Here is a 24,827-nt window from a genome sequence, read left to right on the forward strand (position 1 = left end):
AATTCATGGATAATATAAAAATTGGGGGGGTTGGAGCAGCCATTCTAAACATTTCTTTTGGCTTTGGCCTCCTTTGGACTCTGCTCAAAGTTTATGGGCCCCCTTCCCTGTGAAGTAGTTAAGTTTAGTTGAGTTCTTCCATACTTATTTCCTGCCGATTACATAAGAATCCAAAAAAAATGTTATGATTTCAATCTGTGGCCCCCAGGGGGGCTCTATGGTCCCTGAAGAGAATGGCTGGTGTAGTGAGGTTTATAACAAGACCTAGATTAGTTGGGTAGGTGGGCCAAGGACTGGCAAATCGGATTTAACTCTGATAAGTGTGAGGGACTGCATTTTGCCAAGTCAAACCAGGGCAGGACATACACAATAAATGGCAGGACCCTAGAGAGTGTTGAGCCAAGAGACTGAGGCATCCAGGGGCAGAGTTCCCTGAAAGTGGCAACTCAGGGGCAAAAAGTGGTAAAGAAGGTGTTTGTCACATTGGCCTTCACTCGGTGGCGTAGACAGTACTAAAGTTGGGCTCTCATGATTCAGCTGTGCAAGGCATCGGTGAGACCACACGTGGAGTATTGTGTGCAGTTCTGATCACATCTACAATTGGGAACGGGTGCAGAGGGCATTCACCAGGATGCAGCTGGGACTGGAGTGATTGAGGTAATGGGAAAGACAGGAGCAAAGGAGGGGTGACTTCATGGAGGTTTATAAAGTCATGAAGAAAATGAATAAAGTGAATGCTCACAGTCTTTTTCCCAATGTAGATGATTTAACTGGAGGATTGAGGTTTAAGGTAAGAGGGGAAGTTTTAAAAGGGCCCTGAGGGCCAATGTTTTTCACTCAGAGGGTAGTTGTTGTCTCGAATGAGCTGCCAGTTGAAGCTGTAGAAATGGGTACAATTTTAACATTCAAAAGACATTTGGAAAGATACACGGACAGGAAGGCTTCAGAAGGAACTGTTCCAAATGCAACGAGCCCAGAATGTCATCCTGGTTAGTATGGATGAATTGGGCCAAAGGGCCTGTTCCATGCTGTACAATTCTAGTTTCAGCAATTTTTCTCTCTAATCCTATTAATCTCATAAGACATGTTCTCCAATTTAGGCAACATCACTGATGAACCAAATGTGTCACCTGAAGGTCACAGAGGTTCTCTCTTCCACTTTTCCACTTCTGATGAAGGTTCTTTGACCAGAAACATTGATTTTATATATGAATGAAGACCACTCAGCCTATTGAGACTGTGCTGTCTGTCAGAGAGTCTCAGTGAGTCCCATTCCCCCTCCTATTTCCAGAAACCATGCTCTCTGTAAAGGTTAAAACCTTGTGTTTTTGTTTTGATTCTTAGTTAATTTTGTTTCTGAGATGTGTTTGAAATTAGAATATATTAGAAGAAGGAAAGAGTCATCTATACTCTCTTATGTGAAGTGAATTATTTATTGTCACATGCTCTGAGAAACTGTTTTGCAAGCTATCCAGTCAAGTCAATCCATTCAGTCTCCCCCTCCAGTTGTCCTGCTAGTGACCAGTTAACCTGTCAACCCCTCTGTGGCTCTCACTGCCTATTTGAGGGGAGGGGAGGAGGAGGAAACGAGTTCATGCACAGCCTTCCAATGGGCACTGGATGGAGAATTATTTGCAGGTTTACAGAGGAACAGGGGAGGGAAGTGGACCAATGGACCTGAAAGTCTACAGACACTGGTATTGCAGCAAAAACACAGAAATGCTGGAAGAACTCAGTGGGTCTCGCAACAACCATAGGAGGTGAAGATGTAAATCCGATGTTTCGTGCCTGAGAAGGTACGTCACCTGAATTAAAAGGCTGGGGAGAAGGGAAGAAAGAGCCAGAGAAGTCAATGTTAATTCCATCCAGTTAGAAGATGCCCAGGTGGAATACGAGGTGTTGTTCCTCCAATTTGTGGGTGGTGTCAGTCTGGCAGAGCTGAGACCATGGACAGACATGTCAGCAAGGGAATGGGATGGGGAAATGAAATGGATGGCCACTGGGAGATCCATGCTATTGTGACAGACAGAGCTGAGGTGCTGAATGAAGCAATCTCTCAGTCTGCATCCAGTCTTTCCAATGTAGAGAAGACCACAATGGTAGCACCGGATGCAGTAGATGACCCTTTCAAGTGTTGCTTCACTTGGAAGGACTGTTTGGGACCCTGATTGGTAGTGAGAAAGGAAATGTGAGTGCAGGAGATGCCAAGGAGGTGTTTGGTGGGGAGGGAGGAGTTGACGAGGGAACTGACCCTGCAGAAGGCAGAGAGGGGAGGAAAGGGGAAGATGTTTCTGATTTGGAACCAATGGAAAAGACTAACGAGGGAGAGTTGGTCAGGCAGCATTTGTTGAGGAAACTGCTAGAAGATAGCAGTTGATTGAGCAATCGAGTTCAACAGTTGAAGACCATTTGCGGTCAGGGGACTCAAATATCATTATCAAAGAGGGACTGTATAGTGGAGTGATTATCAAAGGAGCGGGCTGAGTCAGAAAGGCTTTTGCTCAAAAGGCTTCGGCAAGAAGAGGCTGAAGTGGTAGTGCAGGAGTTCAAGTAAGAAAGAGCCACCTTTGAACCATAGAACATTACAACAAACCAAGAAGCCTCTTCTGCCCTTCTAGTCTGTGCTGAACCACTTTTTTTTTGCCTAGTGCCACTGTACTGCACCCAGTCTATAGCCCTCCATCCTTCTCTCACCCATGGACCTGTTAAATTCCTCTTAAGTGTTAAAATTGAGTTCCCATTCACCACTTCAGCTGGAAACTCATCCCACACTCCCACCATTCCCTGTGTGAAGAAGTTCCCCCTAAACTTTTCCCCTTTCACTCTTAACCTATGTCCTCTAGTTTGTATCTCACCTAACCTCAGTGGAAAAAGGCTACCTACATTTACTCTGTCCGTCCCCCTCATAATTTTAAATACCTCTATCAAATTTCCCCTCATCCTTCTACTCTCCAAGGAGTAAATTTCTAATCTGTTTAACCTTTCCCTGTAACTCAGTCCCTGAAGTCCAGGTTAACACTCTATTAATCTTCTCTGCACTCTTTCAATCTTATTGATATCAAAACTACACACAAAATTCCAAATTTGGCCTCATCAATGTCTTATGCAATCTCAACACAACATCCCAACTCCTGTACTCAGTATTTTGATTTATGAAGGCCAATATGCCAAAAACTCTCTTTCCAACCCTATCCACCTGTGATGCCACTTTCAGGGAATTTTGTATCTATATTCCCAGATCCCTCTATTTTACCGCATTCCTCAATGCCCGACCATTTACTGTGTACGTCCTTTCTTGGTTTGTCCTTCCAAAATTCAATACTTCACACTTCTCTACATTAAATTCCATCTGTCATTTTTCAGCCCATTTTTCCATCTGGTCCAGATCCCTCTGCAACTTTGAAAACCTTCCTTACTGTCCACAATGTCTCCAATCTTTGTGTCATCTGCAAACTTGCTGATCCAATTTACCACCTTATCATCCAGATCATTGATATAGACGACCAACAACAATGGTGCCAACACCAATCCCTCAGGCACATCACAAGTCACAGGCCTCCAGTCTGAGAAGCATCATCCAACACTACTCACTGGCTTCTCCTGTCCAGCCATTGACAAATCCAGTTTACTACTTCACCATGAATACCTAACTTCTGAACCTTCTTGACTAACCGCCTATGCAGAACCTTGTCAAAGGCCTTACTGAAGTCCTGGTAACCTTCTCGAAAAACTCTATAAGATTGGTTAAACATGATCTACCATGCACAAAACCATCTTGATTATCCTGAATCAGTCCTTGGCTATCCAAATAATTGTATATCCTATCTCTTAGAACATCTTCAAATAATTTAACCTATTACTTATGTCAGGCTCACCGGCCTAAAATTTCTAGGGTTACTTTTGGAGCCTTTTTTAAACAACAGAACAATGTGAGCTCCCCTCCAATTCTCTAACACCTCACCCGTACTAATGACATTTTAAATATTTCAGCCAGAGCCCCTGTAATTTCTACACTTGCCTCCATCATGGTCAGAGGGATTATCTTGCCATGGTTTAGGGATTTATTTGCTTTAAGCGCCTCCTTCTCTTTAATCTGTACAGGTTCCGTGAGCTCATGGCTCGTTTTCCTTATTTCCCATGACTTTATTCCCGTTTCATGAGTGAATAATGATGAAAAAAATATTTAAGATCTCCCCCATCTCTTTTGGCTGCATACAAAGCTGACCACTCTGATCTTCAAGGGGACTAATTTTGTCCTTTACTATCCTTTTGCTCTTAAGATACCTGTGGAAACCCTTAGGATTTCCTTCACATTCTCTGCCAAAGCAAACTCATGTCTCTTTTGCCTTCCTGATTTCTTTCCTGAAGTTTTTCTTGCATTTTTTAATACTCCTCAAGTATCGCATTTTCTCAATGTCGTCTATACCTGTTATGCATCTCTCTCTTCTTCCAAACCAGATCCCCAATATCTCTCAAAAATCGAAGTTCCTTATGCCTTCTAACCTTGACTTTAATCCTGATGGGAACATACAAACTCTGTACTCTCAAAATTTCACCTTTAGATGTCCTCCACTCACCTCACACATCCTTGCCTGAAAACAAATGATCCCAATCCATGAATTCTAGATCCTTTCTCATTTCCTAAAAATTGGCCTTTCTCCAATTTAGAATCTCAACCAAGGTCCAGACTCATCCTTCTCCATAATTAACTTGAAACTAATGGCATTATGATCACTAGATCCAAAATGTTCCCCCCTACATACTTCTTGTTCCTTAATAGGAGATCCAGAATTGCATTTTATCTAATTGGTACCTCAACATATTGATTTAGAAAACTTTCCTGAACACATTTGACAAACTCCAAGCCATCCAGACCTTTTACAGTCTGGGGGTCCCAGTCAATATGTGGAAAATTAAAATCTCCTACTATCACAACCCTTTGTTGCCTCAAGCTGTCCGCTATCTCTCTACAGATTTGCTCCTCCAATTCTCGCCAACTATTGGGCGGTCTATAATACAACCCATGAGTGTGGTCATATGTGTTCCATTCCTCAGGTCCACCCATATAGCCTCAGTAGGCGAGCACTCCAGTCCGTCCTACCTGAAAAGAGCTGTGATATTTTCCCTAATGAGCAATGACACTCCTCCCCCTTTCACCAACATCTGCCCCCTCCCCATCCCCAATCCCTGTTCTATTGCATCTAAAGCAACAGAAGCCCAGAACATTGAGCTGCCTCCTCCTAAAACCAAGTTTCACTAATGGCCACAATGTCATAATTCCAAGTGCCTATTCACACTCTAAGTTTGTTTGCCTTTCCAACAATTCTCCTTGCATTGAAATAAATGCACCTATTTGAGTAACAAAAAGGATTCAGCAAGTAGGGACAGGTAAGGGCAGGTTTTAGACATCATATATTTTTTCCTCTGGTCATAAACTGTGGGAATGGCAGCCAAGGCAGGGGATGCTCCTCTTGCAGAATTTGGGTCATTAGAGAAGCCAAGCAGCATCCCTGACATTTTCATCTGCAAGAAGTGCATCCAGCTGCAGCTCCTGACAAACTGAGATAAGGAATTGGAGCAGGAGCTGGATGAACTCCAGATCATTCGGGAGGCAGAGGGGAGTGAGAGACAGGAGTTATAGGGACACGATCACACCGAGGCAGGAGGAGGGTAGAGGGGTGATAGTTAGGAGAGGGAAACAGAACAGGCAGGCAGTGCAGGGCACTGTAGCCATTCCCCTCAATTACAGTACTACTGTGGGCCAGAGGGGGTGGGGAGAACCTACCAGGGACAAGGCACAGTGATTATGTCTCTGGCACGGAGCCTGGTCCTGTGGCTAAGAAGGGAAGGGAGGAGAAAAGGTGAGCTGTGGTGATAGGTGATTGCATAGTTCGGGGGACAGATGAGAGGTTCTGTGAAAGAAATGGAGTATTCCAGATGGCATGTTGCCTCCCTGGTGCCAGAGTCCATGATACCTCAGATCGAGTTCATGATATTCTCAGGAAGGAGGGTGAGCAGCTAGATGTCAACATAGCCTCTAGTGTCTTCATTTGGCCTGGTGGGGTTCCTAGACTAGGAGCAGCACCAGGGATTCATACAACATAGAACAGGAACAGGCCCTTCAGCCCATGTGTCTGTGCTGAACACAATGTCCACATCAAACTAAAGGTCTGGTGCTTGCACCTGACAGATATCCCTCCATCCCCTTCACATTCTGTCGAGAAGCCTCTGACTTAGACAGATTAGGAGAATGGGCAAATAAGTGTCTAATTAATAACAATGTTGGAAAGTGTAAGGACATGCATTTTGGGAGAAGGAATAAAAGGGAAGACTTGGTTGGAGAGAAAATTCAAAATTCAGAGGTGTAAAGGGAATTGGAAGACCTCGTGCAGGATATCCTAAAGATTAATGTCCAGGTTGAGTTGGTGGTGAAGAAGGCGATTGCAATGTTGGCATTCATATCTAGATGAATAAGATATAAGAGCAGGGATGTGATGTTGAACATTGGTGAACCCTCACCTGGAATATGGGGTACAGTTTTAGGCTCCTTGTTTGATATGCTAGCATTGGAGAGATTTAAGAGAAGATTCAGATGAATGATTCCTGGATGGACAGGATTAGCATATGAGAAACGTTTGACGGTTCTTAGAGTTCATAAGAATGAGCTGGGACCTCATACAAACATTTTGAATGTTGAAAGGCCTGGACAGAATATATGTGGCAAAGTTATTTGCCGTGGTAGGGGAGTCCAGGACAAGAGGACATAACTTCAGGATTAAAGACGCCCATTCAAAACAGAGATGTGGAGGAATTTCTTGAGCCAGAGAGCGGTGAACTTCTGGAATTTGCTACCACAGGTGGCTGTGGAGGCCAGGTCGTTGGGTATATTTAAGGCAGAGATTGAGAGATATCTGAATAGTCAAGAATATCAAAGGTTATGAGGAGAAGGTGAGGGAGTGGGGATGAGTGGGAGAATGGATCAGCTCATGATGGAATGGTGGGATGGACTTGATGTGCCGAATGGCCTGTTGCTGCTCCCATATGCTCTAGTCTGGAGCTAGAACCAGGTCAACTGGTCGACCTCTTGGTGGGGGAGCACTTTGGGTGAAAGTGATCACAACTCCCTTAGCTTCAATATAGCTATAGAAAAAGATGAACTCAGGCTAAATAGGAGAATGATTAACTGGAGAAGAGCCAATTATGAAAGAATTAGGCAGGAACTAGGGAATATCAATTGGAAAGATATGCTCAAGGACCAATTGAGCTGGGTCCAGGACAGGTTTGTCCCACTAGACCAAGGAAAAAATGGTAGGAAAAGGGAACCATGGATGACAAAACAGGAAAAGCGACTTGTACAGTGAAGAAGCAAGCCTATGTTAGATATAGGAAGCAGGGAACAGATAGGGCTCATGAGAAATATATAGAAGCCAGGAAGGAGCTTAAGGAGAAAATTAGGAGAGCTTGAAGGGGGCATGAAAAGGCCTTGGCAGGTAGGATTAAGGATAACCCCAAGGCATTCTATGTGTATGTAAAAAATAGAAAGAGGACAAAAGTGAAGGTACGGCCATTAAAATATAAAAGAGGTAACGTGCCTGGAAGCGGAGGAGGTAGAGGAGGTTCTGAATGAAAACTTTGCATCAGTATTTACAAAAAAAAAGAACCTTGATCTGGATGAAGTTGAAATAGTGCTGGACAATGTGATTATGGAAGAGGAAGTGTTAGATCTTCTAAATAACATCAAGATTGATAAGTCCCCAGGGCCGGATGAGATATACCCTAGGTTGCTGTGGGAGCTAAGAGAAGAAATTGTGGGAGCATTAGATATGGTCTTTGAATCCTCTTTGACTATAGGGAAGGGGGGAAGTGGCAGAGGATTAGAAAATGGCAAATGTAGTCCCTTTGTTTAAAAAAGGTAATAGAGAATCCTGAGAATTATAGACCAGTGAGTCGCACAAGAGTGGAGTGTAAACTATTGGAAAGGATTTGGAGAGGTATAATTTACTCAAGAATAGTCAGCATGGCTTTGTAAAGGGAAGGCCATGGCTCACGAGCCTAATTGAGTTCTTTGAGGAAGTGACAAAAGAAATTGTTGAGGGTCGGGCGGTAGATGTGGTCTATATGGATTTCAGAAAGGCATTTGATAAGGTCCCCCATGAGAGACTCATCTGGAAGGTCAAAAGGCATAGGATCAGTGGGACCTTGGGTGTCTGGATAAAGAAATTGGCTTACAGGAAGAAGACAGAGAGTAGTGGTGGAAGAGAGATACCCTGCATGGAGGGCAGTGACTAGTGGAGGGACACAGGGATCAGTTCTCGGTCCCTTGCTCTTTGAGATATTTATAAATGATCTAGATGATGATACCGAAGGTTGGGTGAGTAAATTTGCGGATGACATGAAGATTGAAGGAATTGTAGATGGAGCTGAAGGTTGTCAGAGGTTGCGAGAGGACATCGACAGGCTGCAGTGTTGGGCAGAAAAATGGCAAATGGAGATCAATTTGGACAAGTGTGAGGTGATGCAGTTTAGCAGGGCAAATCAAAAAGCTGAGTACAGGGTTAACGGTCGGTTAATTTAGAGTGTGGATGAACAGAGGAATCCTGGGGTTGAGTACAGGGTTAACGGTCGGTTAATTAAGAGCGTGGATGAACAGAGGGATCCTGGGGTTCATGCCAATACATCCCTCAAGATAGCTGCTCAGGTTGATAGGAGAGTTAAAAAAGCCTATGAGAGTCTGGGCTTCATTAATAGGGGGATTGTGTATAAGAGTAGAGAAGTCACGTTGCAGCTTTATAAGTCTCGTGTGACACCTCATTTGGAGTGTTGTGTCCAGTTCTGGTTGCCTCATTATTGGAAGGATGTGGAGGCTATGGAAAGGCTGCAGAGGAGATTTACCAGGATGTTGCCTGGATTGGAGGGCATGTCTTATGAGGCAAGGTTGGCAAAGCTGGGAATTTTCTCTTTGGAGCGTAGAAGGTTGAGAGGGGACTTGATTGAAGTCTACAAACTTATGAGAGGCATAGATAGGTTGGACAGCCAATACCTGTTTTCTAGGGTGGGAATAAGATTAAGGTAGGGAAGTATAGGGGAGGCCTGGAATGCCTTGCCAGGAGTGGTGGTAAAGGCTGAAATATTAGAGTCTTTAAAAGACTATTAGATAGGCACATGAACGAAAGGAGAGTAGAGGGTATAGGGTAAGGAGGGTTTAGCACACAACATGGAGGGCTGAAGGACCTGTACAGTGCTGTAATGCTTTAATGTTAATGTTTAAATGTTTTCAACGTATCTGATATATTTGATGGACTGAATGTCCTCGATCTGTACTGTAATAATTCACTCCTGGGGTGTGCCTGTGAAGGATATTTCAAAATACACAAACTCCAGGCAAGCCCACATCCTCATTCATGAATACCAACGCTCATTTCTGTTAAGTCCATGCACTTGGATTGGGCACACTGTAAACTAGTGAGCTAAAAGACCCACAGAGCAAATTACCACTGGCAACGTGGTGTCAAGGGAGTTCCATGCATGCAAACCTAAAGCGTACTTACCAAGTGTGCTGCGAGAGTGTGACCAGATCCTCCTGGTGACCAGCAGTCAGTCACTGAAAGAAACCCCAGACATTAGGATGAGAAGTGTTCAGTCAACTGGGCCATTGTATAATGACACAACTCCCTCAGAACAACAGGCACTCTAATGGAGGAAATCGGAAGGCCGAGCAGCATCCTTGGGGGAGGAAAGGAATAGGGTTGGGACCCTTCGTCAAATCTGGGATTGAGTTCTTCCAGCCAACTGTTTGCTGCCCCAGATCTTGGTGCCTCTTGTGCAATCTGGGAGACAGTGATGTTACTTCAATACTCATCCAAGCCAGAATTTCTCCATAGATGGTCCAGGAAATGCAGCGAAGACAAATCTAGAACACAGAAAGTTCAAGCCAGCACAGTCCAGGCCCTTCAGCCCGCAATGTTGTGCCAACCTTTGGAAACCGACTCCACCACAATCTACCCCTTCTCTTCCTCAAGCCCATAACCCTCTATTTGTCTTACATTTATGTGCCTGTCTAAGAGCCTTTTGAATCTCCCTATTGTACCAGCCTCCACTACCATCCCCAGCAAGGCATTCCATGCACCCACCTCTCTCTGAGTACAAACCTACCTCTGATCCACAATTTCCATCAATTCTGGAGCTGCATCCTTAGCCCCCTGTTTTACTCACTTTACACCTATGTCTGTGTGGCTCGGTGCGACAATAAAAACCATCTACAAATTTGATAACAATATCACGGTAATGAGTTGTTTATAAAGGGGCAATAAATGAGCATGCAGGAGGGAGATTGAAAACTTAGCTGAATGGTGCATCAACCACATTCTTGTGCTCAATGTCACCAAAACTAAGGAGCTACATTGTTGACTCAAGGAAAGGAAAGCCAGAGGTGTATGATCAGGGATGAAGAGAGTGAGCAAGTTAAAAACATCTCGGAGGATCTTTCCTGGAGCCAACACACCAATGGCATCATGAAGAAAGCACATCAGCACCTCTACTTTCTCAGGAGTTTGCGGAGATTTGGTATGACATCGGAAACCCTGGTAAATTTCTACAGAGGTGTGGTGGAAAGTGTGCTGACCGGCTGCATCGGGGTCTGCTATGGAGACACCAATACCCCTGAGCATAAAACCCTGAAAAAGGTTCTCCCCATGAATGCATGGGTTTTCTCCGGGGGCTCTGGTTTCCTCCCACTATTCAAAATGTACCAGGGATGTAGGTTAATGGAGTGTAAATTGGGCGGTATGGATCTGTGGACCGAAATGGCCTGTTATTGTGCTGTATGTCTAAATTTTTTTACATTAAAAAAAAGCTTTTGCTCCATTGAGAACATCTACAGGGAACGCTGCCGTTGGAGAGCAGCAGCAATCATCAAGGATCCACATCACCGGAAGGAGTCATGTGATGGAGTCAGGAAAACGAGCCCCCTCCAGGAAAATAGGAAAAAAGTTAGGAAAAAGCAAAGCGTAACAAAAATAAAATATAAGAAATATAAGATAAAGATACAGAGAAGAGAAAGAAGATGGCTGCCAAGAAGGAGAAAGTAAGAACAACTGGGGAAAAAATAAGTCAAAAAGTCGCCGGAGAAGAAAGAAGGCCTTACCTGCACGAAGGAACAGGACGCTGTGGTGACAAGGAGCGCCCGACTCTCGAGGTCAGTGCTTGCCCTATGGAGTCACAACCCATCAGCTGGTACACTACAAAAATGGCTCTCGGAGCCAAACAAAAGTGTGCAGTGCGCAATCAAAGGAGAAAGAGGACACCGGTGGGAGGGGGGCTCAGCAGAGGAGCGGGCTGTCACAGATCGAGCAGCTGAGGGACGCCCGACACCAGGGGTCTCAGCTGGAGGATAAGGAAGAGAGTAGAAGAGGGAGCGACAAAACAGACGTGGAAGACAGACGGAGGGATGATCGACAAGAAGATCAACGTCAGGAAGCACAACAGCCCAGGAGGGGAGGACCAGCAACAAGAGGCCCAGCAAGAAGAGGCCCGACAAAGAGATACAAGCAGCTCATCAGGAAAAACAGAAGAGACACAGACACAAGGATGAGAAGAAGACAAACACAGGTACAGACACAGAAGAAGAGGAAGAAGATGACCAAGATTTTCACAGAGAAATAGAAGGTAAAACTGATGAACAGAATATAGATAAAGTCTTTTGTGAAGAACAAATGAGATCACTAAAAAAATGGTTGTCATTAGAATTTAGTGCAATTAAAAGGAAAATGAAAAGAAGATGAAAATGCAAAGGTTAGAACTGGTAATGACAGAAATAGGGAAAATGTGGAAGAGCGGGAAACAGCTGTAGAAATGGAAGTGAACAACTTAAGAGGAAAATTGGAAGAAAGTGATAAAAAAATTAAAGAGACACAAGCGTTGTTATCTCAGAAAATTGATATGTTGGAAAATTATAGTAGGTGAAACAACATAAAAATAGTGGGCCTGAAGGAGGGTGAAGAAGGCACAGACATGAAGGAATTTATAAAAGGATGGATCCTGAAGGTCCTGGGAACGACAGAAATGCAGGAAGAAATGGAAATAGAAAGGGCACACAGAGCATTAGCTCCAAAACCACAGACACATCAAAACCAAGATCCAACTTAGTAAAATTTTTGAGATACACGACAAGAGAAAATATACTGGAATGGGCAAGGAATAAAATTAGAGAAGATAATAAACCATTGGAATACAAGGGTCAAAAAATATTTTTTTACCCAGACATATGTTTTGAATTCTTAAAGAGAAGGAAGGAGTTTAATACAGTGAAATCAATTTTATGGAAAAAGGTTACAAATTTATGTTAAGACATCCAGCCATGCTTAAAATATTTATACCCGGGGAGAAAAACAGACTGTTCTCGGATCCGGACAAAGCGCAAGAATTTGCAGAACGTTTGCAGAACAGGAGAAGAGATGAAGAGATGTAACAAGAATGAAGAACGGCGATAAGGTATATATAAAGATGTAAAAACAAGGTATATGTAAAGAACTAAAGAGGGAAAAAAGAAGGGAAGGAAGGGAGTAAGGGGGAGAAAGAAGAGAGATAGCTTTGTCATATGTGTTTAAAAAAGTGTTTTCTGGAGAGGGCTGGGTAGAGAGGGAATAACCGTCATTGTAAAATCGGTTGACACTGCGAACAAGATCGCAATCCAAATGAAAAGGGCAGTTGTGGTTGCCCGGCAAGGAATATGGAGCAACTCAGAGAGGGGGGAACTTTTGAGGTTAAGGTATTAGTGGATGTGGGAACTGCGGGGGTACTTTATGTCTTAAATGTGTTGTCGTACATTAAGTGTAATAAGAGAAAACTAAGAGATGAAAATGGGGAGGTGGAAAAGAGGTGTAAGCAAGATACAAGATGGCCATGTTGAACTATATGACTATAAACATTAATGAAATACACAACCAAATTAAAAGGAAGAGGCTACAAAATTTATTGAAGAAGGAAAAAATAGATATCACATTTGTGCAGGAAACTCATCTAACTGAAGTGGAACATAACAAACTAAAGAGAGACTGGGTAGGACACATAACGGCAGCATGCTATAATTCAAAAGCTAGAGGTGTAGCCATACTAGTTAACAAAAATGTACCAATCAAAATAAAGGAGGAAATAATAGATCCGGCAGGGAGGTATGTAATGATAAAGTGTCAGATATACTCAGAATTTTGGAATTTGCTCAATATATATGCACCTAACGAGGAGGATCAAAACTTTATGTAGGATATTTTTTTGAAGATTGCAGATACACAAGGAAATATATTGATAGGAGGGGATTTTAACCTTAATTTGGACCCAATGTTGGATAAAACTGGACAAAAGACAAGTAAAAAGAATAAAGTAGCCAAATTGATGGTTAAATCAATGCAGGAAATGAAACTTATGGATATATGGAGGAGGCAACACCCAAGAGAGAAGGCACAAAACTTGCTCGAGGATTGATATGTTTTTGTTGTCGGCCCATATTCAAGGGAGAGTCAGGAACACTGAGTATAAAGCTAGATTACTATCTGATCATTCACCCCTGTTATTAGCAATAGAACTGGAGGACATCCCACCAAGAACATACAGATGGAGGCTAAACTCCATGCTACTTAAAAGGCAGGAATTTAGAGAGTTTATTGAACGCAAATTAAAACTTTTTCTGAAGTAAACACAGGATCAGTGAGACAAGTTTATATTATGGGATGCAATGAAAGCCTTCATTAGAGGGCAGATAATAAGTTATGTGACTAAGATGAAAAAGGATTAGAATCGGGAAATAGAGCAGTTGGAAAGGGAGATAGTAAGTACAGAAAAGGAACTAGTAAAAAGGGATGAGATAATGAAAAGGAGAGAATTGGCGGACAAAAAAATAAAATACGAAACATTACAAATGTATAAGGTGGAGAAGAACATAATAAAAACAAAGCAAAAGTATAATGAACTGGGAGAAAAAACACATAAAATATTAGCCTGGCAACTTAAAACAGAACAAGCTAAAAGAACTGTATTGGTCTCAAGGAAAAAGAACAAACAAATTACATATAATCCAACAGAGATTATTGAAAATTTTAAGGAATTCTATGAACAATTATACCAAACTGAGAATGAGGGAAAAGATGATAAAATAGAAGAGTTTTTAGCTAAAATTGAACTCCCAAATTGCAAGAAGAGGAACAAAACAAACTAATAAAACTATTTGAAATAGAGGAAGTACAAAATATATTAAAAAAAGCTGCCGAACAATAAAACACCAGGAGAAGATGGATTTCCAATAGAATTTTATAAAACATTTAAAGAGTTATTAATTCCTCCTCTCCTGGAAGTAATGAACCAAGTAGAAGAAACACAAAACTTGCCAGATTCATGTAAGACAGCAATAATTACAGTAATACCAAAGACCAGGAAGGATCCATTAATACCAGCGTCACATAGACCAATATCTCTACTTAACTCAGACTATAAGATAATAGCGAAATAATTAGCAAACAGATTGGCCGATTGTGTACCTAAAATAGTAAAACAAGATCAAACTGGATTTATTAAGAAAAGACAAACAGCGGACAATGTCTGCAAACTTATTAATCTAATCCACGCAGTTCAAGGAAATACAAAACCAACAGTGGCTATTGCTCTAGACGCAGAAAGAGCCTTTGACAGAGTAGAGTGGAACTATTATTTAAAGTATTACAGAAGTTCAATCTACCAAAAAAATATATAAATCGGATCAAAGCATTGTATAATGGACCGTTAGCGAAGGTAACAGTAAATGGATATGTATCAAGTCACTTTAAATTAAATAGGTCAACTAGACAGGGATGTCTACTATCCTCCTCATTGTTGACTTTAGCAATTGAACCTTTTGCAGAACTGATAAGAATAGAAAATAAAATAAAAGGGATAAAAATAAAGGAGAAGGAGTATAAAATCACCTTATTTGCAGATGACATCATAGTATACCTAACAGAACCAGGAGGTATCAGTAAAAGAATTACATAAGAAATTGAAGGAATATGGACAAATATCAGGGTACAAGATCAACGCAAATACAAGTGAAGTGATGCCAATGAGTAACGCGGATTATACAGAGTTTAAAAAAGAATCACCATTTAAATGGAAAACACAAGCAATCCGATACCTAGGGATCAGGTTAGGTAATAACTTAAGCCACTTGTACAAACTAAACTATCAGCCACTAATAAAGAAATTGCAGGAAGACTTAGAACATTGGAAAGAATTATCGTTAACGTTGATAGGGAGGGTGAACTGCATTAAAATGAACCTGTTCCCAAGAACATAATACTTATTTCAAATATTACCAATTCCCTTAACAGAATTTTTTTTTAATGAACTTAGGAGAACAATAAGGAAATTCTTGTGGAAAGGGAAGAAACCAAGGGTAGCATTAGATAAATTAACAGAGAGGTATAATCAAGGTGGTTTGCAGATACCAGACTGGACTAAGATAGAACTAGATAAAATAGAGGAAAAGGTACCAGAACATATACTTTATAAGTGGGATGAAAAGCTGGTGCAATATAAAAACTCACCAGTACTGCATCATTTACTTAATACATGGAAGAAAATCCACTTAGAAAGGAAAAAAAAATGAATTACCAAATACCAAAATTGTTATTGACGCAAAATCCGCTAATCCTTTTTACAATAGATAACCTTTCCTTTAGAGAATGGGAGAGAAAAGGAATCAAAAGAATAGAAAATTGTTTTTTTGGGAAATAATTTATTAACATTTGAACAGTTGAAGTACAAATATGGAATAACTCATGGAACAATGTTTGCATATAATCAACTGAAAGCTTATTTAAAGGATAAATTAGTAAACAGTCTGAGATTACCAGAAGGAAGCAGCTTTGAATATGTGATTACAGACACAATGATAATTAAAAGATTTATAATGAACATGTACATTAAGCTGCAAGATAAAGAAAATGATGAAATAAACTATAAACCTAAGCAGAAGTGGGAAAAGGATCTAAACATAAAGATAAAAAATGAAACATGGGAAAAGTTATGTTCTGGAACTATGAAGAATATAATAAACACAAGGTTACGTATGATACAATATAATTGGTTACACAGGGTATATGTCACGCCTCAAAAATTAAAAAAATTGGACTCAACATTATCAGGTAGATGTTTTCGCTGTTAGAAGGAAATGGGAACAACATTACATGGAACCTTGGGCATGTACGAAAGTGAATACGTTTTGGGAAGAACTAAATCAGATACTAAATAAAATTACAAAAAATAACATACCAAAAAAACCAGAGATATTTCTTTTAAGTAACATAAGAAGTAGAGAATTAGGCCTCAAATTGGATGAAGTGCAAAAAACATTCATTACGATAGCCTCAGCGGTAGCAAAAAAATGTATAATGTCAACTTGGAAAATGGAAGAGAGCACGAGAGTACAGCAGTGGTACATGGAAATGAATAAATGTATTCCATTGGAAAAAATAACATAATTTAAAAAATAAAGTCACAATGTTTGAACAAATTTGGGAACCATTCATAGAACGTATCAGAGAGAACTTGCCTACGACCTCCGTCCCCTAAAATGAGAATGAAAATGATAAGAAGACAAAACGACTAGATTCAGTGTGTAATAAATAGATGATGCATTTTTCTTGTTTATTTTCCTTTGTGTGAAGATATTGTTTTATGGTTTTATTGTGTTGTATATGTTGAATATTTATAGGTTTTGGAGGGGGTTGGGTAGAGGGGAGGGAGGGAAAAGGGGAAAAAAAGGGAGAAAAGTCCACTGTGTAAATTTAATGAGAAACGTTTGTACATATTTTGGTTGATATGGCTCATGGTGTGAAAAATAAAAAATAATTAAAAAAAAAAAGGATCCTCATCACCCAGCACACGCTCTGTTCTCGCTGCTGCCATCAGGAAAGAGGTGTAGGTGCCACCAGGCTCAGGAACAGCTGCTCCCCCTCCACCATCAGACTCCTCAACAATCAGGGACTCATTTAAGGACCCTTACATTTTTACTTTTTTTCCTCTCTGTAATGCATAGTCGTTCACATTTGTTTATTTATTTACATGTGTACATTGTGTACAGTTTTTTTTGCACTGCCAATAAGTGGTAATTCTGCCTCACCCGCAGGAAAAAGAATCTCAGGGTTGTATATGATATTATGTATATATTCTGACAATAAATCTTAAATCTGCTGTCTCCTCTAAACATTCTAGTAACTAGAATTGATAACATTTTAGAAAATTTGTATAAGTTATATTATGTTCCATTACTTGAAAAAAATCAAAAAAGATTTAAATAGATGGAATGATTTACCCCTAATACTGATGGGGAGAGTGAATTGTATCAAAATGAATGTTTTTCCAAGGGTATAGTATCTTTTTCAGTCTATTCCTTGTTTGATACCACAAAAAATTTTTAAGGATTTGAATTTAGTTATATAAAAATTTTTGTGAAAGGGAAAGATGAATAGGGTATCTTTTTACATAAATTTTTTACATCAATTGTATTTGACTCCATATAAATTGAAAAATTTTCAACTTAGTTCTTCAGATTTATGTTTTAGATGTGACCAAGAAGTAGGTACTTTTTTTTCATTCAACGTGGACCTGTCCTAAGGTTAAAAGTTTTTGGTTGCAAATTAAATTGTTTTTGAAACAAAAATTAAAAGTAAATTTACCTTTTGATCCAGTGTTGTTTTTACTAGGAGATATTAAGTCGAAAGCTTTAAGATTGAGATTGATCATGTACCAAATTGAATTTTTGCATTTGTCTCTAGATGGTTCTAAGTGTTCACATTTGTTTATTTATTTACATGTGTACATTGTGTACAGTTTTTTTTGCACTTCCAATAAGTGGTAATTCTGCCTCACCCGCAGGAAAAAGAATCTCAGGATTGTATATGACGTTATGCATGTACTCGGACAATTAATCTTAAATCTGAATCTGATGTCTCTCCTAAACTTTCTTTCCCTCACCTTAACTAATGTATTCTCGTGTTTGCTACTCTCACCCCAGGAAAATGGTGCTGGCTATCCACCCTATGTAAGCCCCTCATAATCTTATATAGCTTTATTAAGTCAGCTCTCGATCCTTCTATATTCCAAAGAGAAAAACTATTTCGTTGGGTTGTACTTGTACAATTGGTTGATAACTTGAATTTGAACTAGCTCATACCCTCTAATCCAACAGCAACCTGTAAATCTATGCTGTACCTTCTCAAAGCCTCTACATCCATTCTGAAAAAGACCCCCATCACCCTGGTCATCTTCTCACTGAGAAGATACAGAAGCCTGAAGACCAGCACCTCTAGGTTCAAGAACACCTTCTTTCCAACAGCGATCAGGCTCTTGAACCTCCCCCTTGTTAAACTGACCAAGGACTGCTCCAGCACCGCAAAAGGACAGTCTGCGCTATTGCAAAGCCAAATTCTTTCTTGCATCATGGCAACTGTGAATATTTATTATCTACCTTTAGCATTTGTCCTCTTTCTAATTTAATTTGTTCTATTTATTGCAGTTGTACATTTTTCCCTTTAAAAGTACAGTAAAAACCCTTTTATCTGGAATTCAAGATTGACAGCCTCAAGCAACCAGCAAAAAAAGGTGAGGAAAATAAATAGGTAAAAATTACGTTGAGCAGCCTGCAGCCATTGCCGCAGGCCGACACAGAAGACAATGTTCGAACACGGCAATCGAGCGGGCTGCTCAAGGTGTCAGCGGCCCGTTCCCATAGGCCACTGCAAAACTGGCTCTGCCAGCCAATCGTCGGCGACGGATCGCAAAAGGGCCAATCGGCACCTAGGGCGGCACAAACCACATCCTGCTGCAAAGCAGGCCAATCAGAGTCTGAAGGGGCATGGGTTACGTCTGTCGGTCACATGGCAGCCAGAATCTGCCTGACTATGAAAGCGAGCAGCCAGTTCATTAAAATCATTATCAACTACACTCCATGTTGTGTGTGTCTTATTTCGGAGCTAGAAACTCGAGACACGCCACAACATAAGCTTAAAATTGGCGCACCTCGCAGTTAGTTCGCCAAACACGCATCACACAACCAGAAAATCCACTTAACCGACATTAACACATATTACATGCATCTCACCATGGGCAATAGCACCAGAAGCTTGGCTACCTTGACATCGGGGGAAGACGTTCAGCCTGGAGTCACAGGTATCACAGCGCTGTCCAGCAAAATGTGGTCGGCACATACACTGTCCGGTGGTCTGGTCACACGCAGAACCATAGGAGCCTTTGGCAGAGCACTGGCACGCTTTAGAAAACAGCAGGATGTTATCACATAAACTCAATCAGGAACTCATTGTTCTACACTTTATTTGCACAGCAGGGCCTCCAGTGAATTGGAAATACATGCTTGAAGGGTAAATGCTCATGTAGTTCTCGAGACACAGGGGCTTGCTTGTGAAGGAGGGAATCCAGGCCCATGAAACAACATGTTTGGTGCAGGAACAATGGAATAAAGAGCAGGACAAGAACAGGCTCTTCAGCCCATCTCTCTGAACCAAACACAATGCCAACATTAAACTAAGACTCTAATGCCTGCAACTGATCCACATCCCTCCATCTCCTGCATTTCCATGTGTCTGTCTAGCAGTCTCTTATTCTATCCGCTTCCACCACTACTCCTGGCAGTCAGTCCCAGGCACCCACCACTCTCTGTGTGAGATATTTGCCCCGTGCATCTCCCTTAACCACTTCCCCCCACTGTCCACCTATCAATGCCCCTAATGATTTTATAGACATATATCAGGTCCCTTCAGCCTCATTTCAGGACGAAGGAGCCCATTTCCACTGGCTCCTCATTCACCGGTTTAAAGTCCCCCCACCACCCCATGACTGACAATGAAGTCCTCCACATGCTGCCCATTGAAGCTAGAAACAAATGTGCTCATTGGCTAAATGTGCGGTTTTTGTGACCTTGAAAATGGTGGGGGAGGGGATAGGAAGGAAGGGGGAGGGAAGGGAAGGGCAGGGGGAAGAAAGGGGAGGGAAAGGTGAGGAAAAAGGAAGGGGAGGGCAGGGAAGGAAGTGGGTGTGGTGAGATGTAATTCCACCACTAGGCCACCAGGGGTCATCCCGGTGACCTTGTCTATAAAGCCGTCCAGAGCTCCAGTCTAGTCTTCCAGGTTCGTCTTGCAGAGAGACAAGACCTCTTAGTGAACATATTAGTTGATTAAATTGTACTGACAATAACCACACCAGCTGTGGTGCTATGTAATTCCACCACTAGGCCACCAGGGGTCATCCCGGTGACCTTGTCTATAAAGCCGTCCAGAGCGACAGTCTAGCCTTCCAGGTTCGTCTTGCAGAGAGACAAGACCTCTTAGTGTCCATATTAGTTTATTAAAGCTGTCTTATACTCGCACTGCTGGTGTGGTTATTGTCAGTACAGGGGGAGGGAAGGGCAGGGAAGGAGAGAGGAATGATATGCACTCTCAATGACTGAGTGAGGAACGATAGGCTTTAATACACATTAGATTGTAGCTGGCCCGACTCCATGTGCTCAAATGAATGGAAAGGGGAAGGGAGGTCGACCTTTATGGCCAGGCCACAAGGGGATGAGTTACAGGGGATCGAGTCATCAGTGGGCCGGCCAGCCACTCACACACAGAGCAGTATATACATATCACCACATTCATCCACTCTTAAAAAAACAAAACCCCTGAGTTAAAGTTTTAGAGGCTCAGCCAGTCAAGTGGTTTCCCCTGCCTCTGTGAGCTGTGCAGCTCCACCAGTGGTGTACTAGTCGGCTCCATTGCTGGTCGAATAGCCTGAGGCAGGGGGGTGTATGGCTGTCACCGTAGGAGGTGGGGTTTAGTTGTCAGTAGGGACTGTTGTGGTGGTCTGCTCAGCTGGGCGAGGGTCCTGGGTGGGTGTTATGGGTGCCTGGGGCATGTTGCTAACCTGCACCATCCCTGAGAAGGACGATTTGGTGTTGGTGGTGGCTGGGTAGGTGTCTCCGGCACGCGTCAGTTCCCGGACAGGGAATGTGTCCTTGTGGCCGTTGGGGTACAGCATGTAGGCATATTGCATATTGGCGTGGAGGAGCTGTACTTCAAACAACGGGTCGGTCTTATGGCCTCTCGCATGTTTCCTCAACCCCCGAGATGAGAGCCAGGGCGGCAGAGTGGTTCCGGTTGCCGACCTCCTGGGGAAGGAAAACATGCGTTCATGTGGAGTCATATTTGTAGCAGTGCATAGGAGAGATCGATTGGTAAGGAGTGCCTCTGGCAGAACTTCCTGCCAATGGGACACCGCCAGGCCTTCCAAATGGTGGCGTTCTCTCACTCCTCCTGGCCGTTACCTCTGGGGTTGTAGCTTGTAATCCTACTAGTGGCTACGCCTCTAGCCAACAGGCACTGCCACAGCTCGTCGCTCATGAACGAGGACCCTTGACCACTATGGATATAGTCCAGGTACCTGAAGAGAGTGAATATGCTGTGGAGTGTCTGTGGCAGAGATCACGTTGGGACAGGGGATGGCAAATGGGAATCAGGAGATCTTGTTTATGATGTTAAGGAAATAGACGTTCCTATTGGTCGAGGGCAGGGTCCCTTGAAATTGACACTCAGTCGTTTGGATGGGCATGTGGCCTTGATGAGGTATGCCTTGTCGAGGCTGAAGAACTGTGGTTTACATTCCGCGCAGACCCAACAGAGTCTGGTCAGGTTCCTGACATCCTCGATGGAGTACGGGAGGTTCCATGATTTTATGAAGTGGAACTACCCCATGACTCTGGAGGTGGCAGAGGTCATTGTGGAGGGCCTGGAGGTGGTCGAGATGCCCACTCGTGCACGTCCCCCAGGATAGAGCATCTGGGAGATCATTGGGTTTGCCTGGCCGGTACAGGATATCATAGTTATAGGTGGAGAGTTCAATTCTCCAGCTCAGGATTTTATCATGATTTTACCCTGCAGTTTTGTGTTAAACATGAAACCGACAACCCATTGGTCTGTCAGCAGGGTAAATCTTTTCCCGGCCCGGTAGTGATGCCAGTGGCTTACTGCCTCAACAATTGCCTGTGCCTCCTTCTCGACTGAGGAGTGCCATGTCTCTGGGCCATGGAGGGTGCAGGAAATAAATGCCACTGGCCTGCCTGCCTGGTTGAGAGTGGTGGCCAGCGAGAAGTCGGAGACATCGCTTTTCACCTGAAATGGGATGAATTCATCCATGGCATGCATCGTGGCTTTATCGATGTCTCCTTTGATTTGGTTGAATGTAGCCCGGGCTTCTGTTGATAAGGGGAAGCTTGTGGACCTTACTGGGGGGAGGCCTTATCGGCATAATTGGGAACCCATTGTGCATAGTAAGAAAAGAACCCCAGGCACTGTTTCAGCACCTTGGGTTTGTGCCCATCTACCATCCAATCCATCTCCCTTTGGAACACGGAAACCCCATTAGTGTCTCTGAAGGGGACCCAGAGGAAGTGATAAAGCCTGTCATCCGCTTTGAAAGTGGTATATTTGCGGTCCCAAGGGCAAAGGTACGCCAACCTCAGGTCAATCATAGAATACACTCTGTACTGGGAAAATTTATTGGCCATGACGGCGATCCGGGGAGGGGGGTAAGCATCTAGCTGAGTGAATCAGTTGACCGTCTGGCTGTAGTCGATCACCATACAGGGTTTAGTCCTGCCCATGACCACCGAAACTTGGGCTCTCCACGGGCTCCAATTGCGGGCTATAAACCCCTCTACCAGGAGTCGCTGCACCTTGGACTTTATAAATGCCCTGTCCTCGGTGCTATAGTGCCTGCTTTTCATTACAGGGTCCGGGGTCAGGTTCTCAAATAGTGACAGAGGGGGTATGTGGATGGTGGACTAGTCGCAGTTGGGGGCCGGCTGCTGGGAGGGGGCTGTGTCGGGGGTTGTATACCGTGATGGGTGGTTGTGGTCCTCCAAACGCCATTGTAACATTCTTAAACTGGCTCTGGAAGTCGAGGGCCAGGAGGATTGGTGAACAGAGCTATGGCATCACAAGCAAATGAAAGTTCTCATAATGTTGCCCCCCCCACCCCCAGCATTAACAATGCCACACAGTATCCGCAGATCCCAGCAGATTGGTCCATAGCGGCCATAGAGATGGTACCACTTGTGGGTCTAACAGCGAGAGAATGTTTCTGGGCAGTGTCCGGGTGGATGAAGCTCTCTGTGCTCCCACTGTAAAACAGGCAGTTCATTCTTTTCCCATTTACCTCGACCTCCATCATTGAGTGGGCAATCAGATGAGGACTGCCCTGGATTAGGATCATGGAGGCCAGGATTGGATCATCATCGCTGTCGGAGGGGAAGCCGATAGGTAAGATCATGCCCTCCATATTAACCACGTGGTTTCATCGGCCAAAGAATGCAGAAGTGACATCATCTGGGCGGCTGGAGGCAGAAGCAACATCATCCAGGAGGGCAGAGAAGATTGCGACTCCCGAGTTGCACGCATAGCCAAGCCATTCGGGACTGGAAGTGACGTCAGCGCCGTGCTACTCACTTGGGGGAGTTCTACTTACAGCCCCTTCTTCCCACATCCCAAACAGGTAGCCTCCTTAGCTGGGCAGAGTCATCAGGGGTGCTACAGCTAGACGCAGAAGTGGCACCTCGGGAGTCTGATCGCACTGGCATTGGGGTCGTCGCTCGCAATCGTGGCGGCAGACTGTGGCGCGGTCCCAAAATGGTGGCACCCACTGCCCACACGTGGAGGCCTCATTCTTTCTGGCAATCGCGTTGGCATTGCATTGGGCTGAGTCGAGGGTCCTGGCGAGCTGGAAAGCTCTCATCAGGGCCAGTCGGTCCTCCTCGAGCAATCGCTGACAAATATAGTCAGACCTCACACTAGACACGCAGGCATCCGGGACCAGCTCCTCCAGACACTGGGCTATGGGCATGGGGGCTGTAGCAGTGTCCCAGCAATCTCTCCCCAGGTGGTAGAGCGTTCGGAGGAACTAGTCCATGGACTCACCAGGTTGCTGTTTCCTCGAGGCCAGTCGATACCGTGAGTACACTTTGTTCACCTGGAGTTGGTATAGATTATGGGAGTTCAGCCATGGCCTCTGGGTAGGTTGTGCAGTTCCTGATCACCTGGTACACACTCGGTGGCCCACTCTTGCTTGCAGGACCTTGAGTCTCTTCTCACCTGAGTCCACCAGGCCTGCTGCAGGCGATCCACCGCTCAGCAGCAGCTGTGGGCACCTGTGGATCGATCTCGCCTGTCGGGTCTTAGCAGCTTGTCCATCCCGTGTGGAAAATTAATGTGTATTGAATTAATACGTACTATCAATGACTCCAAAGTCTGAGTGAGGAACGAAAGGCTTTAATACACATTAGATTTCGGCTGGCCCGACTCCACGTGCTCAAATGAATGGAAGGAGGTAGGGAGGTCGACAAGGGAATGAGTTACAGGGGATTGAGTCAGCAGTGGGCTGGCCAGCCACTCACACACAGAACAGTATATATATATATCACCACAAGGAAGGAAGAAAGTTAGGAATAGGAGGGAAGGGAAGGGAAGTAAGGTGGAGGGGAGGGAAGAGAAAGGGGAGGGAAGAGAAAGGGGAGGGAGAGAAGAGGAAGAGGGGAAGGAAAGAGAGAAGGGAAATGGGGGTGGGAGGTTAGAGGCAGAAGTGGATTCTCAATGTGGGAAGGAGTAACATCAGGGGCAATTCTACCAATTGGGAGAGAGGAGAGAGGGGACTGGAAGAGCTGAGTGGAGTTGGAGGTTTGGAGGTGTGTAGGGGAGGTCAGGGAAGGGAGGACAGAAAACGCTGGGGAGAAGGAGCAGGATGGAAAGGGAGAG

General features: G+C 43.5%; 1 protein-coding gene across 1 annotated transcript in view; it reads right to left on the bottom strand.

The window, feature by feature from the left end:
• The window catches only part of LOC138753136 (laminin subunit alpha-3-like), a 341,672-nt gene that overhangs the window by 250,074 nt on the left and 66,771 nt on the right, over positions 1–24,827 (bottom strand). The window contains exons 13-14 of the mRNA XM_069915711.1: positions 19,157–19,294; positions 9,549–9,601 (exon numbers count right to left, since the gene is read on the bottom strand). Of these exons, the coding sequence (XP_069771812.1) occupies positions 9,549–9,601; positions 19,157–19,294 (191 nt within the window). The remainder of the gene's footprint in view (positions 1–9,548; positions 9,602–19,156; positions 19,295–24,827) is intronic.

The sequence above is a fragment of the Narcine bancroftii genome, chromosome 2 (genome assembly GCF_036971445.1).
Source record: "Narcine bancroftii isolate sNarBan1 chromosome 2, sNarBan1.hap1, whole genome shotgun sequence".
Taxonomy (NCBI): Eukaryota; Metazoa; Chordata; class Chondrichthyes; order Torpediniformes; family Narcinidae; genus Narcine; species Narcine bancroftii.